Raw genomic sequence first — 16,866 nt, 5'->3', positions numbered from 1 at the left:
TGGAGTGAGATGAATTCCTCCCTCATTGTACAGAATCCTGTGTGGTGGAGGGGTGGGTAATGCTGCTCAACTGCAAGCATGGTGCTCGTGTCCATGGGCCCCGCACGTGGCTTCCGTAGTACAGACTAGCCTGGAGTCTGCATGACTACTGGACAGTAAAAGTACGTGTAGTTTTTGTTTAGCTTAGGGAAGCTGTTGTTTTGTTTTTAATTCAACGCAATAAATGAGAGTTCTGTGACTTGCCTGGACCTGGGACTTCTCACTGGTTGTAGATGTCTGCCATGTAGAAATGAGTGGGTTTGTTTCTGTCTTCAGCTGTCATCCAGTTGGTAGAGAGAGCAGGAGTGTTGTGACTCGCCTCAGTGGGGATTTTCTGACTGCTGTTGTGTGCCAGCATGACTCAATCAGAAGGACAATTAGAGGAATAATTGGATAAAGCTGTGTTCATCACACCAACAAAAGCCTCAGTGCTGCAGTGCTGGCTGTGATAGAGCAGCGCAGTCGGTGCTGATCCGAGTCAGGTAACTGCTACTGTACTCTCTGTTTTCCTCTGCAGTGCTGCACAGAGGTTGGGTTGAAGAGGCACAAAGAAAAGGGTGCTTGCTGTGGTGCAAATGGAGAGGAAAGAGGATAAATAAATAAATCCTAGATGGGGTTTGTCACTTCTTCTAGGGAGAAAAATCCCAAATCCTCAAAATTCCGGAGTTGTGTTTGGTTACAATATACGTTGATTAGCAAAAGACATTAAATTCAGTGAGAAGTGAATTAGGGAAAAGTGACTTAGACCAATTTAAAGAAAATAGGAAGCCTTAAATTAACTCATCTAACTACAGCTTTGCCCCAGATACTCAGAACTCCTGAACCATGTGTCGACAGCTGTGTGTATGCAGTTGAGCAACACTTCTCCATGCTCATGAGGTGACAGATGAGTTACATTTGCTCCTGTCCCAACAGTTCTGGCTGAAACTCCTCTTGCTCACTGGTGTATTTATAGAACCCAGCCCATTCTGCTTTGTCTCCTTACTATGCTGTTGCTAGAGCCGGGGTTTGTTTGCATGTGTGTGTATAAGCAATGTTAAAATGCTGCCAGTAACGCAGAGCCTGACTTGTTTTATAGAACTGCAGGCCTTACCACTGCTATCTGGAGAACGCGCGTGCCAATTCTAAAACGTGTTGCAGTGGTTGCTTGTAAGCAGGTAAAATGAATCCTCCCTAAAACTGTAGTAGTGTGTTTCCCTAAGTCCCATTCGTCAGGCAGGGGATGGAGCAGAGCTGAGTGGTGGCAGAGCGTGTCTCCTCAGGCGTAGCTTAGTCACTTCCTCTGGAGGGAGGGTGCGCCCTCAGAGCTCTGCTGTAGTCGAAGCAGAGTGCTGAGCCTCTGCTCAGCAGGGTGGGTTGGGTGCTGAGCGATGGGACTGCTGCAGAAACAAGGCTGGACCCTCCTGACCTCAGTACCTGCAGCTCCCAGGGTGGTCCCATCTCGGAGCAACTCCTGAGCGTCTCACTGCAGTCACGTGGATGAAGTGAAGCTCAGGCAGCCTTCTCTGCGCCCGTCTGCTGGGAAACCACGGAGGAAATCCCCGCTGTTCCCTTGCTCTTCCGTGAATTTAATGCCCTGGACTCTGTCCTGGAGCTCTCCTCCCCTGCGGCGCTGACTCGGTGCTGTGGCACGGTAACCTGTCCTCTACGCCAGGCATGACCTCGGATTCCTGATGCACCCTTACTCACTCCACTGGCAATCTCATGAGACGCCCGTGAGCCCCATATGGCACTTCTGGGGGTGGCAGCCGTTCTGTCCTCGAAGTCCCACCTGCGGCTGCAGGTGCGTCTGCGTCGGGCGCCTATTGGAGCACCCAGAAATACCTGCACACGGCTGAGGCGTGTCTGGAAACCTGATGCCTCATCTCCGCCATGTGGAGGCGGAGGGAGGAGGGCTGTGAGACATGTCCCTTCTCGCTCACAACAGCTGAAAGCAGAGAAGGCAACTCGCTACAGGCCTTCTCAGCAGTGCAGGGCGCCCCGGTCGCATCCCAGGGGCACCACCAGACGCTGGGACTCTGGGTGGGTGGCAGTCCCGCAGCCGCCGGGCGATGAACATCGCAAGGAGAAGAGGCTTTTACAGACAGGAGCTGAACAGAACCGTCTGGGAGCTGCCCAGGAGGTACATCTCCCTGCACCCCGTGGGCTCTGGGGCCTACGGTTCTGTCTGGTGAGTGGGGCTCAGGGGGAGCCATGAGGGCGGGGGGTGAGAGGTGCCTCAGCACCCCCGATGAAGGGACTCTGCGTGTGTGATGGAAGCGGTTCGTCTTCTGCTCGGTCACCGCGAAGGGTTGCTTTAAAAACGATCCTGTGCCTCCTGCGGTCAACCTGACAGGCAATGGGGAGAGTCGTGTGTGGCTCAGCCCTGTGGGTGTCCTGCAGGCAGGGATGGCCTCAGATCTGAGAGGGACCTCTCAGGGTAAGGGACTGATCTGGTTGGCAGGAAGAGGGAAAGACCTGAATATCTGAGAGCTGAAGAGTTGGGCCCTGCTGCAACAAAGCAGTGGGCAGAGCTACAGCAGCTGATGCTGTGTCGTGGGGGAATGGAGCTGGGTGGCACAGCCACAGTGCTGCTTCCAGCTCCCTGTTGTAAGGCAGCAGCTGACCGGAACTTCCTGGCTGGTGGCAAATCCCGGCTGACAAGGGAGCAGCAGAGCTGCTGTTAATTAGTTACTTGGACAAAGGTACCCACAGTGAAAGCGAGCAGAAAGGTCGGATCTCATTTTGTTTACGCTGGTGAGTTGAGGAGGCTGGTGACTTTTAGCAAGGGCAAATCTGAAGCAGCCCATTGTCAGTAGCCAAACAGAACCTCACTGCATATTAGGGTAAAAAGGAAAAGGAATGGAGCGTGTCCTCTTTCCTGGATGTTGGGCTAAGCACCTCTTGCTGTCCCAGAGGAATCCCCAGACTGTCTGGCTGAAGTTGGGGCTCTGTCAGTGCACTGCAGGATGCAAATGGGGACCAGAGGTTTCCTTCCCCACTTTTCTGCTTATGTGCAAGGCTGGGTCCTGAAATACCTTCTGAACCCAGTAACACTTAACTTGATATTTTGCTGTGCAGTTGGGATTTGCTGTCCTCTGCTGGGAATCACTGGGAAGCTATCGCAGCACTATTTGGAGCTGACAGCTTTTGCACATCTTTGAACAACAAATAAGGGCTGAGAAACAAATTCTGGGAGGCCAGCATGGGCTTGTTTCTTTCCCCGTTAATTCTGCAGTGATTCAGTAACTGGGGAAGTTTTCTGATGCCCCTAGCCCTGTCCCTTGGGTGCAATGTGCCACAATTACCCATGGAACCTTCATGGTACACTCGTGACCTCACCTCGAGGTCGGCCTTGGTGTCATCCTGAGCTTCCAGCTGCTCCTTAATCTCTGCTGGGAAGAACGCCGTGGGCTCTCCTGGCTGCGGCAGCAGAGTTTCCTCTGGGCTGTGCCTTATGGCAAAGGCAAAAGTAGCTCCATTTGTGCTGGGTGGAATGAAGCTCCAGCTCCTGCGTGGAGTGGTGGGGCTGGATGTGTGCTCTGCAGGCCAGACGCTGGGAAGGCAGTAAGAGGTGGCACTTGGAGGTTGGGAAATCTGCCCTGAATTCTGTGTTTGACTGAGTGGTGCCGGATCCTTCCTCTTTGTTCCTTCACGGCTTGGAGAACTGTGCTGCCCTTCTGCCAGCAGCTGCTAAAGGTCTAATGGAACTGAGACAAAATTTTCCATTCCTCTCGAGATGTTCTTCAGTGTCACTTTCAGTGCTTTCACAGCCTGGTGTGGCTCCCTTTGCCTTTTCTAGCTGAATACATTACAAAAACGCAGTCGCACCGAAGCTCTCAAAGGATGTCTGCTCTCATCAGTGATAGCTCAGAGCAACCATAAGGGACCTCAGTAGCCATGAGGGCGAAGATCGATTGCTTGATGGCATCAGGGATATCTGTTCACTCAGTGAGAGCTGCTGGTGAGCTGGACTTCTGGCAGCTATACCACAGTGAATTGCTGATGGCTGGAAATCAGAGAAAGCCAGGCTCCTGAGATTTGCACCAAAGTATAACAACCCTTCCTTGGTGTTGCACCAAAGGGGAAGCTGTGCTGAGCGGATGTTCCCACCTATCCTACTGCATCTCTGCCCTACCAGCAGAGACACAGCAAAACGCACCCTTTGACTGCATTGTTACAGATGGGCATTTTCCATAAAATCTTGCCTCTGAGTGGCCCTGGAGGCCTCAGGAGCAGAGCCTCTGTTCTGCAGCTTTATGGCACAGCCCTTCCTGGACTTGGTGCCCAGAGGAAGGAGGAGCAGATGGAGCCTTGGTCTGCAGTGGGAGCGGATCGCACATCTCTTCGTTAGGTGGAGAGAATCCTTGAAGAGCCTCAGAGAGAGAGAGGGTGTCACAGGATCGTTCCACACAACTCAAACAGCCGACGTGCTCAGAAGGAATAGCACGTCTCCAGCTGTGGTGGCTGTACCATGTCTTCATAAGCTCATGAAACAAACCTTATTTGCAGCCATACCTGCTTTTATACAGAAGCATACAGAAGGCTGCAGGGGAACTAACTGCGGCAGTCTGTGTTGTTTTCAGTGTGACATCCCATCTTTGCTCTGGAATACAGTGAAGAATGTTGACATACCTTCAACGACAACATCTTGCAAGCAGGTGGCAAAGAGGAAATTGCTTTGTTCCCTTTTCTCCATGACTTAAAGAAGGAGTAGGCAGAATTAAAACTCATTTTGACATTCAACCATTTGTGTAATGTTGCTCTGTTAGCTCCATCTTGTTGCTACAGGTTAAAGCAAGTGTTAAAGGGAGTAAAGACTGACACTAGTGCTTTTCTTTCTGTCCTGTCTAGTCCTCTTAGTCCTCCTGAAATCATGGGCAGTGCTTTAACAGCCCATCATGTAAAGGGAAATTCTGCATGCGAGCCCCACTGAGTTTCAATACCAACCCAGAGAGATCAAGAGGCCTTTTCTTTTTTTTTTTTCTTAACCTTTTTCTGGGGGAAGTCCAGCATTGGCTCTTTTCTCAGAGGGAAATTGATCTGGTGTTGCAAAGTTTGTTAAAAACGTTTTCACATTTGCAGTGTGGAAACTGCTTTGTGTTTGTCTGTCGCAGTTCCGCCATAGACAAGAAGACAGGAGAGAAAGTGGCCATCAAGAAGCTGTGCCGCCCGTTCCAGACAGAGATCTTTGCCAAGAGAGCATACAGAGAGCTCATACTCTTGAAGCAAATGCAGCATGAGAATGTAAGTATGCATTACTCACTGTTTCTGCTAAAGCAAGGGGAACTCCCCTAGGTGCGTGCCGACTCTAGTGGCAGCACCTTACCTTTGAGAGGTCTCAACATCTGCCATGGGGAGCAGTCTCCGGGCCTGACTGCTGCCCAGCTGGTGCCACATCGGCTCAGGCAGATGTGTAATAGGTGTTCCTGTGTCTTAGGAAGGGGAAAAGTAGCTGCACAACACGGTGAGGAGTCCTCGCATTCCTCAGATAGAGCTCTCAGTGCTCACGGATGTGCTGATGGAGAGCTGTTACCTGAGTTTCACATGCAAGGCAAACGCTTTCTAGATTTATGTTTGGGCTTCTCTTGTCTATCAGGTCATTGGGCTGCTCGATGTCTTCACCTCCGCCCCTTCCTACCATGGATTTCAAGACTTGTAAGTGTGGAGTTTGTGTTGCTTTGCCTAGGCTGGATTGTTGAGCACCACACATGCAGGCTTTGCAGCAGCACGATGGATCGTGCTGAGGTGCAGTTCAAAAGGCAAATTGGAAAAGGGACAGACTAAAGCCAGACATCCCCAAATAACAAGGAGAATCATAAGCAGTTCCTGTAGCTGAAAGGCCCACGTGAACAGATGGCATGCCCTGTTCACAGCTGGGAGAACGTGGGATAGACAGACCAGCATAAATTACCTGAGGCATTTTGTTCCATGGTGCATGATGTGTCTTGTGAGCCACGCTGACGCACGGCGTAATCTAGAGGCTGTATCCAGAATGGGGAGAAGTGGCGTTCACCAGTCCACACGGTAATTGAACTTTGGAGATCTCATTCTCCTTTCGCTTTGATTCTGGCTGTTCAGACACCTTGGTGTTGGTGGTCAGGTCAGACAAGCTCCTCTCACTTCCTCATCCCTGGGCAGCACGCACCTGCCTCCAGGTTTGCGGCTGCTGGCTGATACTTGGCAGCCTGCACAAAAACCATTCGCTGGTTCTGAGATGTTACTGCTGCTGATTGTGGCCTCAGCAGGCAGGCTGAAGGAACCCACAGGCTGTTTTCCAAGGCAGGGCCAAGGAATATTATAAATTTGGGAGCCAGTGCTGCAGCTTTGCAAGACTCTGTAAAACTGCACATGACACTTTGCTGCCAGGTGGACACAAGGTCACATGGGTTTGAAAATTATTATTTAAAATTAAACTAATTTGAGGTTGTTATGATTTGGAAGATCTTAATTTATATCATGTGTCTGATCTGACGGGAGGAGAAAGAGCACTTTTCAGAGTGGGCAGAATCCTATCATTGCTGCAGTTGGCTAGGAACAGCCACAGCCACCTGCCCCAGTTACACTGATTTAAACAGTCACAGGAAAACAAACCACCCAAACAACAACAAAAATAAGAACGAGGCCAGCCTGGCTCCTTGTGCTTTTCTTCTAGGCTCAGGGCTTTGTCTTACTGCCTTTTAGCTACCTGGTGATGCCGTACATGCGGACAGATTTACAAAAGATCATGGGACATGAATTCAGTGATGAAAAGATCCAGTACCTGGTCTACCAGATGCTGAAAGGGCTGAAGGTAGGTGGGGCTGGAGAAACACCACTGGACTTGGTGACTCCTCTCCAGTTGGTCTTGCTTTGTCATCTCTGGGCTGACCACAGCAACAACCCCTTGTCTGGGGAAGATTTGTTTTTCTGGGTGTTTGTTTGGTTTTTGTTTGTTTTAATGGCACACGCTGAGAAACAGGGATTTGCTCTTGAATGACTCTTGTTCTAGCATACATCAGTCCAAATGGCTGTCCTTTCATGCTAGTCAACAGGCATGGAAGCTTCCATCAGTTGTAGAGCTTGGAGTGGTTTCTCTGTGACAGCAGCTGTGCTGCTGACTTGCCAAAACCCTGAGCAATTCTGCAGTACCAGGAGCAGTGGGGCTCCTGCCGAATTTCTGGGCTGTCAGTGAAGAAGATGGAGGGAATGATTTTCTGTTCAACACAGTGAGCAAGAAATGTACTTCTCTAGCTGCCCTTGGGAGGACAAAGCAATCACTCCAAACCCTGAAATGCACAGCAATGCCTTAACATTGCCCTCTGTAACACCCTCCACCTGGAGTTTAGAGCTGTGGTTTCTGAGTGTTACTAAGTTCACCCCAGTAACACCTTTCCCCTCATCACTGCTACCTCGAGTTTAAGTAAAGCAAGGGGAGAATAATGCCATTGGTCTAACTGGTGCAGCAAAAGTCGCAATCGGTGTTTGAAACAGTAATCTGATTTCCAGTTTTGGTTTAATGATGAAATTGTTGTTTCAAATGTTAAACTATGGGGGAAAAAAATGAATCAAAGTTTTCACACCATCCAACTGACTCCAGCTCTGTCTGTAGTCCAGAGGTCTGTTTTGATAGTTTTAAGAGACTAGTTGGCTTTGCTCTGAGGCACTGTTGCCCCGTACCCCCCTTCTGCTCTATGCTGCTTCTTTGGAGCAGCAGCGTAACTGCAAAAGCTGTCAGAAATGCAGCTGGACGCTTCAGATTGCTCTCAGGTAGCTTTCCCTCATCAGCCACTGCTTCTCCTACGGTTGTGGGCTTTACTGTGGGCTCATATTCTGGGACACGCAGTGGATGCCAGCACTGCGTTCCCACTGACTTCCTCTTTGGAACTCTCATTTCTCCGCTGGAGAAAATGCTCTTATCTGCTGGTGACCACACCGTGGCTTCTCTTTTTGTTGCAGTACATTCATTCTGCCGGAATCGTCCACAGGGTAAGTCCATATCACCAATACTCTGATTTTGTCTGTTTAGGAGAAATGCAGCTTGGTCATAAAAATAGCAAATTTCTAAACATCATTTTGCTAATGGCCTCATGTGCTCTGAATTCTCTCTGGCTCTGCTGCTCTCCTGTACCCAGTGCTTATTCAGATTTAGCAGAAATGCTCTATTTGCTGGCAAGCTGTGAAGCACTTTATGATTTTTGAGTGAAAATGGTTTAAGGAAAAAAAAAGTCACTGCAATTTAAAGCTATACAGTATTGCTGTATTGGCACTGGGCTCAGGATGTTATGAGAAAGCATCCCAGGTGAGCTGAGACTTGACTCAGGCTCGCGTTGATGAACTGCAAATCCAAACATCTCACTTATTCTGGTCTCATCTGTTTTAGGACCTGAAGCCAGGCAACCTGGCTGTGAATGAAGACTGCCAGCTAAAGGTAGGAAAAATGCAGGGAGCAGGTCAGAGTGCTCATAAGCTACTCCACAAGCAGGAATGCTGGCGTGCAGGTGTCAACGTGCTTCCCCTGACAGCTCAATCTGGGGAGCTGCATTACACAGCAGTTGTAGTCAGCAGGAAATATTCACCTGCTTATGCAACTTGCTGAATCAGGGCCCAGGCCTTGGAATGAACATCCTGTCACTGTCATTCTGGCTGCACTGAAGTTCCCAATGACTTCCTAAATTAATGTAATACTACTGAGCCATATGGGTGTTAGGTGGATCCCTATCCCTGAAGGATAACTGGATACAGCCCCAGTTACCCTTTGGTTCTTGTTGGCTAGACCCTGAGGCATAATGGCTGTGATTCTAGACAAAGTTATTTTCAGTATATCTCTGAAGAGATTGCTTACAGCTCAGAGGGGTGACAGTCTCCCATTTGTTTTCTGTAATGTATATTACTGGGAGGGGCTTCTGTTGCCCGTAAAGGTTGGGTCAAGCCGTGTTCATCTCCAGAACTGAGAGGTCATCTCCTGTCAGCTGCCGGGTGTTGTTATAGGAAATGGTGAGTCATAGTGGCTTGTGAGCACACCTTGGCCTCCACCTTCTACAAGTCCATTAAAAAAAATCTCATAGAATTTAAACTTAAGCGTCAAAGGAAGTGACCTTCCAGGTAGCAGCACAAGACGCAGATCCTCTCCGCAGGGTCTCTGCAGAACAACCAGCTCTGCAGCTGGCTTGCAACTTGCAGTGGAATTAAGACAAACTTGTAGGTCTTTGAACCATCCCATGGGTGGCTTTGGTGCAGACAGAGCTTCGCCCCGGTCTGATTGGATCTGCTTCATTTAAAAGCAGATTATTGCTTGTAGGATTGATTGATTTGATTCTTTCCTGCCTTTCCTTCTCCCTCTTCTTTTGGTGAGCTGCAGATCTTGGACTTCGGCTTAGCAAGACATGCTGATGCTGAAATGACAGGCTATGTGGTCACACGCTGGTATAGAGCTCCAGAAGTCATTCTGAACTGGATGCATTACAACCAGACAGGTGAGTTGCATTGCTTCAGCTGTGTGACTGTCTGGTGACAAACCCAAAGACCTCTCTGTCATGCCTGGGTCAAATCCCACCTAATCTACCAAATGTTTTTGCTCCTTGTAATCAGTGTCCCCTGACATGGAGCAAATCACAGCTGATGCCTGTGGGAAATGATGAAAGCAAAGATTTTAGCAGCATGGAAAGAACTGGGGAGGGCAGAAAATGGGACTGAAATTGAAATGGGTGCCTGCTGCAGACTGAAAAAATAGGCAACAGCTCATGCAATCCTTTTTTCCTAAAAAGCTACTCTTTTTAAACTTTTCCTTCTTTCTTCCCAACAGTGGATATCTGGTCTATTGGTTGCATCATGGCAGAAATGCTGACTGGGAAAACGCTGTTTAAAGGAAAAGACTGTATCCTTTCAAACGAAACCTTTTCCCTCAGAGGGGTAACAATTCTTGGCATGTGTGAGAGAGCCTTAGGAATGCGGCTACAGAGGGAAATCAGTGTTGGTCTAGTTTACTAAGAGATGATCACAGGAGATCAGTGCAGTCTTTTTGGTGAGGAAAACAGAATATAGAAGGGGGACAAGACACCCTTAGAAGTGCACCTCCTCTGTTGGCCACGTATTCTCTATATCAGCAGTCTAACCTTGAATTCCCCTCGTTTTATACTCAAGCCCTTCCATACTCTCAAGTCTATGGGCATATACCTCGGTAGAACGGTACAAACAGAACTCGCTGTTGATGAGGACTGCATCCTAGAAGAGAGGATGCAAACAGTGTAATGAGTCTCAGTTTGTGTGGCTCTGCGGGTCTGTATCATTACCTGCTCAGAGCTGCTGCTGCTCCTGGGACGCTCCTGCGCACAGCCCATAGGTTGAGCTGCTGGGTGGAGCCCAGCGCTCGCTCCCAGGTGGATGATCTTTAACACAGCCCGCCAGACCTTGATCAGCTGACTCAGATCCTGAAAGTAACGGGGCATCCAGGAGATGACTTTGTGGAGAAGCTTGAGGACAAGGCGGTAAGGAAGCCACTCTGGTCTTGCTGCCAAAGGCATGGTGGGGAGAGGTAAACTCACAGCAGATGAGCCATGTGCTGCTGTTACAGCCGCCGTGAACAGGAGAGGGGGCAGTCTTTCCCATCATCAGGGGAAACGTTTTTGTCAGTGACACCTCTGATGTATTTGACTTCAATGCTTGTCACTGAGAACTGGTGTGGATCATAGGGCTGCTGGGCGAGGAACTGGTGCTGCACCTCCTGCCTCTGTTCTGCAGCTCAGCTGTTCTTAAAGCATCAGCATTTCTGTGTCCCAAGTGATAAAAACAGTTCTTCACAAGCTGGCCACTAAAATGCGACGTGAGATAATTTGTTGTTCTCTTCTCCTAAATAATGAGACCCAAGAGCTCTATTTTACAGCCCCCTTATACTTGTCCAGTTGCAGTAAATGCTTGTGCTCTGCTTTCCTTTCTCTTTTAGGCTAAAAGTTATATCAAGTCTCTTCCAAAAATGCCCAAGAAGGATTTGTCAGTGCTCTTCCCCAAAGCCAATCCTCAGGGTAAGTAATCTTGAGCATTTCTCACAAGTTCTCACAACTGAAAATGAGTTGGGCTGACTGCCACAGATGCAATTTTGTTGCTCCTCTTTTTCATAACTTCTCACTGCTTCCTCCCTTGCAGGCTGTATCCCAGCAGGAGGTTGCCCTTCCCAGAGCAAATACACCTGAATTAAAACAGTCCTTTATTGGCACTGCAATGTCAGTGTTCTGCTGTTAGTGGCCATTTACCTCTTCCCTTTCTGTTTTTAGTTTTAAAATGGCACAGTGTGTAAAATAAAAGGAAGAGGTAAACTTCACACTCTTGTATTAACAAGCCAGAAGAAAGCATATGCTATATACAACAGGATGTCTAGGTCACAGAAAGCAAATCGTGGGATTAGGGCAGTTGCATGCAGCTGTACAACACCTTTAGCTCCACTTGCTATAGGATTTGGGATGAGTTTTGGCTGATGTTAGCTTTCAGAGCTTGCTGCTTGTAGCAAAGCAGAGGACATTATGATTCAGAGTACTCAAAATGTCTCCCCAACCCCAGATCCAAAGCATCACAGGTTTCGATGAAGTATGAGAGAGCCCCACAGTCCACTCTAATAAATCTCTTCCTGTGGGAAGAGTTCAGCTCAGATTGCAGCTGTTTTTTGAACACCTGCACCTTTCAGTACGTAACAGGCAGTTGAAATGTGCGATTTTCAGGGTAAAAACTGATCTCCAAGTGGCTCTTTCCCCAAGTAGATAAGAGAAAACCTCTTCTAAAAGGGGAGCATTAAGCTATTAATACCAAGACGGAACAGGGATGACAGACCAGTCAGTATCTGAGTTTCCTGCCTTCCTGTTTACCAGGGATGTATAGGTTTCTATATGGATTACTCAAGCAATAGCTTGAGAATTGACTATTTTGAGTCACAGGGGTCAGAGTGAAAGCAAATGACTGAAGCTGCAAAACATCATGAAGTTAATGGTTTGCCGTCCATTCACATTCCTGCAGACTATCCATGCAGCAGTGCCTATCTGAGGCTGATTTGTTACCTCTGTACCTCCACTTCTCTTAGTAAAAGTTACCTGTGGCCACTGCTTGGCAAACTTTGCAGATTTCCATGCTGCCTTGGCCAGATTGAGGAATTCGTTTTGTTTTTAGGTATGGAAATGTCTTAGTGGAAACACTAGCCCTATCATTTTCAGGGTTTGTGCACAGGATGGCTGTTCTGCCCTGTACCCACTCAGCGTGTTCCTGTCTTCTCCCACAGCAGTGGACCTGCTGGACAAGATGCTGCAGCTGGATGTGGAGAAGCGCCTTACAGCCACAGAAGCATTAGCCCACCCATACTTCGATCAATTCCGAGACATTGAGGAGGAGACAGAGGCACAACAGTCCTACGATGATTCTCTGGAGCATGAAAAGCTTTCAATAGAAGAATGGAAAAGTAAGAAGTTTATTTTATTTGACACTGCATAGCACAGACTTTCCTGCCCCTTTCTGTTTCCTGTGAGCACGCTGAGTAAGGCCAGCTCAGCTGCAGCCACTCAGTAACGCCTTGATGATGGCATTCATCTCCCTTTCCTTGCTCTTACTGTCATGGACTCAGCAGAGATTCCTTCTGCTGCCATCTTTTCAGATTCCATTTTTTCCCCCATCTGTACTTCATCTCTTCCTCCAGCTTGTACCTGCTGTACTTCTCTCTGCACACGGTTAATGGTCGAAGTTTCGTTTGTGACCTCTGCAATAGGAGATGCACGCTAGAGGTATTCATTATTCGTTCTTCTTCTGTTTTTCAAGAACATATCTACAAGGAGATCTTATCCTTCAGTCCAATCGCACGGAAGGACTCAAAGAAGCGAAGTGGAATGTCGCTGTAGTGACTGCTTCAGCTGTGACTGGGATTCATGTCTGATGCTGGATGACAGATGGGATTTGTTCCACACAGCCTCTTTTGTTTTTGCCATCACTTGGCCTATGGGACTCCGCTGTGTGTGAACATGATGTCAACGCTGTGACCGTGGGCATTGGACTTTCTTCCACTGGTGGGGGAAGCACTCCTAAATAGTTTTCAACTGGAAAGATAAAATGCTTCACTGAAGCTTTGGGAGAAATTGCTGGTATTTTTTCTCCCTCCCTCCTCCCCCCTCTCCTCCCTGCATATTGCCAGGTTTTTGTTTCTCCTTTCTTTCAAAAAGCACAGGCTTTTGGACTTGAATTATGTATAAGGTAAATAAAATGGTAACGCTGTCTGGGGACTGAGTCCCAAGCAAAATAATGAAATGGTGAAATTTAGCGTAACAAGACTTTATCCACACTCCTGATCACTGAGCTCCTAAAGAGCACCCAGCATAGCCAGGTTGCTGACATGATTCAGCACCCAGGACATCATGGGAATTGAGTTCTTCATACACACTGGCTACATCCAGGGCACCTTCTGCCCTGGTTTCTTGCTGTGCACAAAACTCCCTGCTCGGGTGCAGCCTCCTCTGGGCAGGTACTCATTCCTCCTTTTTGCTTTACTTCTCTCATCCTTGGGTTTTGATAGGTACTGTTTCTTCCTCGTGGCTAGCTGCAAATGCATCCCTGGGAGTTAAAGACCACATTCCCACATTCATAACCTCGTTATCCCAGGGAGCTGGGTTACCAGCAAGCAGTCCTCCTGCCCTCACAGGGGCCTCTCCTTTATGCACAGTCTGCTTCACCCTCCAGCTCCCTTAGCCAGGCTTATCTCTGCTGAGCACCCTGCCTCTGCAGGCTGCCTTTATCTCTTAGCAGATCTGGTATTTTGTTACACACTCCAGTGACATGACCTCTTACGCACTCATTCCCTCTGCTTTGAGGAATCCGTTTTACCATTTGTTCTCTGCTGCAGTTCTCTTACAGGGCTGTTTGTTCCTTAATAGGAAGAGGCTTTAATTGTTTGGAAATGTCTTAATAGGTGATTGTCTACCTCACATCCTTACTTTGAAGTAAGAATCAAAAAGTTTATAGATTGGAAAGGAGGAAAAAAAAAAAAAAAAGAAAAACAATACATTGCATGAATAATTCAGCATCATCAGAAACAGGAACACAATTCAATTCAGTGAACATGGAAAATAACTTCAGATATTCTGGTACCAGATCAGTTCCTTCAGTCATCGATCTTATAAACATCATCTGAGACGATCTTGTTACATAGAAAACCTCACAGAAACCAAGCTACAAACAGATTCCCATTAATTAATTCACTTTAGCGAGTACTTCTTGGCTACGAGAAGTTGCCACCTCTGAGATGCTCATCATATCTGTGTGTGACAAAGGTTGGGAATATGCAGTGCTTGTAGGGAAAAGTACCCTGGAAGAGAAAGTTTCAAATGCAATTGAATCAATCAAATTCAGTTACCGATTACGAACTTCCAGAGTCTTGCTGCAGTTGGAAAGGAAGCAGTTGAGGGCCAAGGGCTCACAGGTCGGGATTTTAGGGACCCTATGTGCACCCTAATGCAGACTCTCTAAGAAAAGCCAAATTAGTGTCACCTTGTGGACACTGGTGACGTGAAAGAGAGCCCTACTGTGCTGCATCCACAGCCACTTGCATCCAGCCTTGCCCTCAGATGCTATTTCTTTAGTAGGTATAGAGCTTTGTATGAGTTGAAGAACAATAAAATACTATCTTTTGCTGTTTATCACTCTGGATTAAGCATTTTCTCACATACAACTTGTCTGGATTTAATTGGTTTGCAAAGGTGTTCAGATAGCATTGCGATAAGAAGAGTGTGATGCACAGACAGAGGGAGGTGGTTCTCTGAGCCCGGCTGCTGTTTACCGGACTAACCAGCTTGGCATCTGCAATCTCCCTCCAGGGAATGTTTGTTCCACCTTTGCTTCTGTAATATGCCAAGTAGTTCATTCAAACACAAAAGTATGTTTTGATCCTTGAGGCAATTTGATGTACTAGAAGTATTACTAATGTAATCTGAAGCCTGGAACTGTTGGAGGTATATGCGTCAGTATGTCCCAAGCCAATACTCAAGTACATAGGTGTGTGCTATAAATGTTATTACTACTGGAAGGGGAGATGAAAAACAATTACAGGCACAAAATAAGCAAACTGCATCTGAAAGTAACTTCAGTCTTAATACTATATAAGCAGGTCTTAAAGAACCACGGTTTGAGGAAACCATTCTCTCCTCGTCCTGCTCCACGGGATGCAACCTGCATATTCCCTGCATGCAGGAAGGGAGCAGTTGAAATATCGTCCCTTTGAACAAGAAGTCTGACTGGGCTTCTCTGTCCATCATGTAATCTTTAACAGAGGTCACAGAGGAGCTCTCTGCAGCTGCCACAAACATCTCAGCTGCATGTCTTTGTACTGAATATACTTCCAAAAAATATTTTATATCAAGTCCAGATTCCTGTGTGGAGTGCTTTCTCTTTTGTGAGCTTACACTGAATGCTCTGAAATAGTGAGAACAACCTCAAGAGTTGTGTGTGGACTCCACTCTGGGAATCTTTCATTCATCCACTGACAATGCACAGTGGTCTTCAGCACACGATTCTGCCACGTGTCCCCTAAGGAGCAAATAATTCATGGACATTCATTTTGCTAGTTTTTTTGGTTTTTTTTCTCCTTGTGTAATTTACATGACTTTAAAATACAAAATCCAGTGATAAAAATCACTCAACCATTTAGTGAACATCCAAAATCCCATAAATCAGGCCAGATGGAAATATGCTATTTACACTGAAGCACAGTAAAAATGATGCTGATATAAATTATTTGTGCCCACCTCACATAATATGCAGATGCCCATCTTGAAATACTTTTTATATCTCAGTCCTGCATTTATTTTTGAATGTAGAGAGTTTTTTTACTATTATTTGGAAAGTGAAGCCTTCATCATAAACAATCTTTCTGTGCAAGTTTTTTGGCAGCCAGTGAGATCTGTGAGTTACAACTTTACGAGAGAGATCTTATTTATGGAGTACTTACAGCTGAGATTGGGTGAGAAGAAGCGGATGAAGCAATGATTTTTTTTTTCCATAAGAGACACCATAAAGTTATAAGGATTTATCTTTTTTTAAAGCAGATACACAATATTCAGCACATTTTGGACATCACCTAGAAAACTCTCTGTGCTTTGAAAATATCTACAGCTTCTTAGAAAACTCTACACTTATTTTATCCCATAAGAAAAAAAACTGTTTTCATATTTAACCTTCTCACACTCTAAGTAACGTTCTAAATGGACTAATCCTTTTCAGGTTGTATGTGTGTGATACTGGGATAAATTTCTCTCGTGCCAAGTTTTCTGGCTGCATGGGCTTATACAACCCTTCGTATGATGTTCAGCCAATGCTGCTTCGCCACTGATTCAGACAGCACTTTGGCTGATTGATAACTTCTTTCTCTTTTGCTGGGTTGCGCTCTATTAAATAATGTTAAAAGTAAGCATTTATCTTTAGTAACTTTCAGTTGAATGAGAGCTAACTCCTTTTAGCCAAGTTTGGCTAGAAAAATTAGAATTATCCTACTATCAACCATAATTTCAGTTCTTTCTTCAGAAAAACCCAAAAAGGGCTTTAAAACTGATTTGCACATTAAGATAAAAAAAAGGAATACCATTAATTACTAGTAAGAAGACAGTGCTAGGTGCTTGTGTCATCTCTCTGCAGTCAGTGGGACTGAACAGGGCTATAAATACTCCCCATAAAGCTAGGATCTCAGGAAGTGCACTCGCGAATCCAGCTGAACTGTACTGCAGCCAAGGCTAACCACTTTGAGGTATGTGGCTTTTAACCTTTAGGGTGCATGGGTCCTTTTTAGCAACAAAAACAATTCCAATAGTTCTGAAGAAAACAGCCACAGAACAACCAATCAAAACACAGATGACA

General features: G+C 46.7%; 1 protein-coding gene and 1 long non-coding RNA gene across 5 annotated transcripts; one reads left to right on the top strand and one right to left on the bottom strand.

Annotated features, from left to right (window-relative positions):
- Window positions 1–841: 841 nt before the first annotated feature.
- On the top strand, window positions 842–14,038 carry MAPK13 (mitogen-activated protein kinase 13). 4 transcript variants are annotated; one of them, XM_052702458.1, is made up of 12 exons: window positions 842–2,209; window positions 5,136–5,265; window positions 5,618–5,676; window positions 6,703–6,811; window positions 7,957–7,986; window positions 8,381–8,428; window positions 9,359–9,473; window positions 9,803–9,874; window positions 10,405–10,484; window positions 10,940–11,018; window positions 12,263–12,436; window positions 12,790–14,038. In XM_052702458.1, the coding sequence occupies exons 1-12, from the start codon at window positions 2,091–2,093 to the stop codon at window positions 12,867–12,869; spliced, it is 1,095 nt and encodes a 364-aa protein (XP_052558418.1). In that variant the 5' UTR covers window positions 842–2,090; the 3' UTR covers window positions 12,870–14,038. The 4 variants fall into 4 exon arrangements, with proteins under 4 accessions (XP_052558418.1, XP_052558420.1, XP_052558419.1 ...); XM_052702460.1 differs by having other exon boundaries at window positions 856–2,161; window positions 12,260–12,436; XM_052702457.1 differs by having other exon boundaries at window positions 1,107–2,209; window positions 12,260–12,436.
- LOC128090278 (uncharacterized) lies at window positions 13,133–16,257 on the bottom strand. The gene is made up of 2 exons (XR_008210893.1): window positions 15,449–16,257; window positions 13,133–13,561 (listed from the first exon to the last, which is right to left on the bottom strand). It is a non-coding gene; the product is annotated as an uncharacterized LOC128090278 (long non-coding RNA).
- Between the last annotated feature and the right edge of the window lie 609 nt (window positions 16,258–16,866).

The sequence above is a fragment of the Tympanuchus pallidicinctus genome, unplaced genomic scaffold, assembly GCF_026119805.1.
Source record: "Tympanuchus pallidicinctus isolate F22 unplaced genomic scaffold, pur_lepc_1.0 scaffold45, whole genome shotgun sequence".
Taxonomy (NCBI): Eukaryota; Metazoa; Chordata; class Aves; order Galliformes; family Phasianidae; genus Tympanuchus; species Tympanuchus pallidicinctus.
This window is presented reverse-complemented; position numbering and strand designations above follow the sequence as displayed.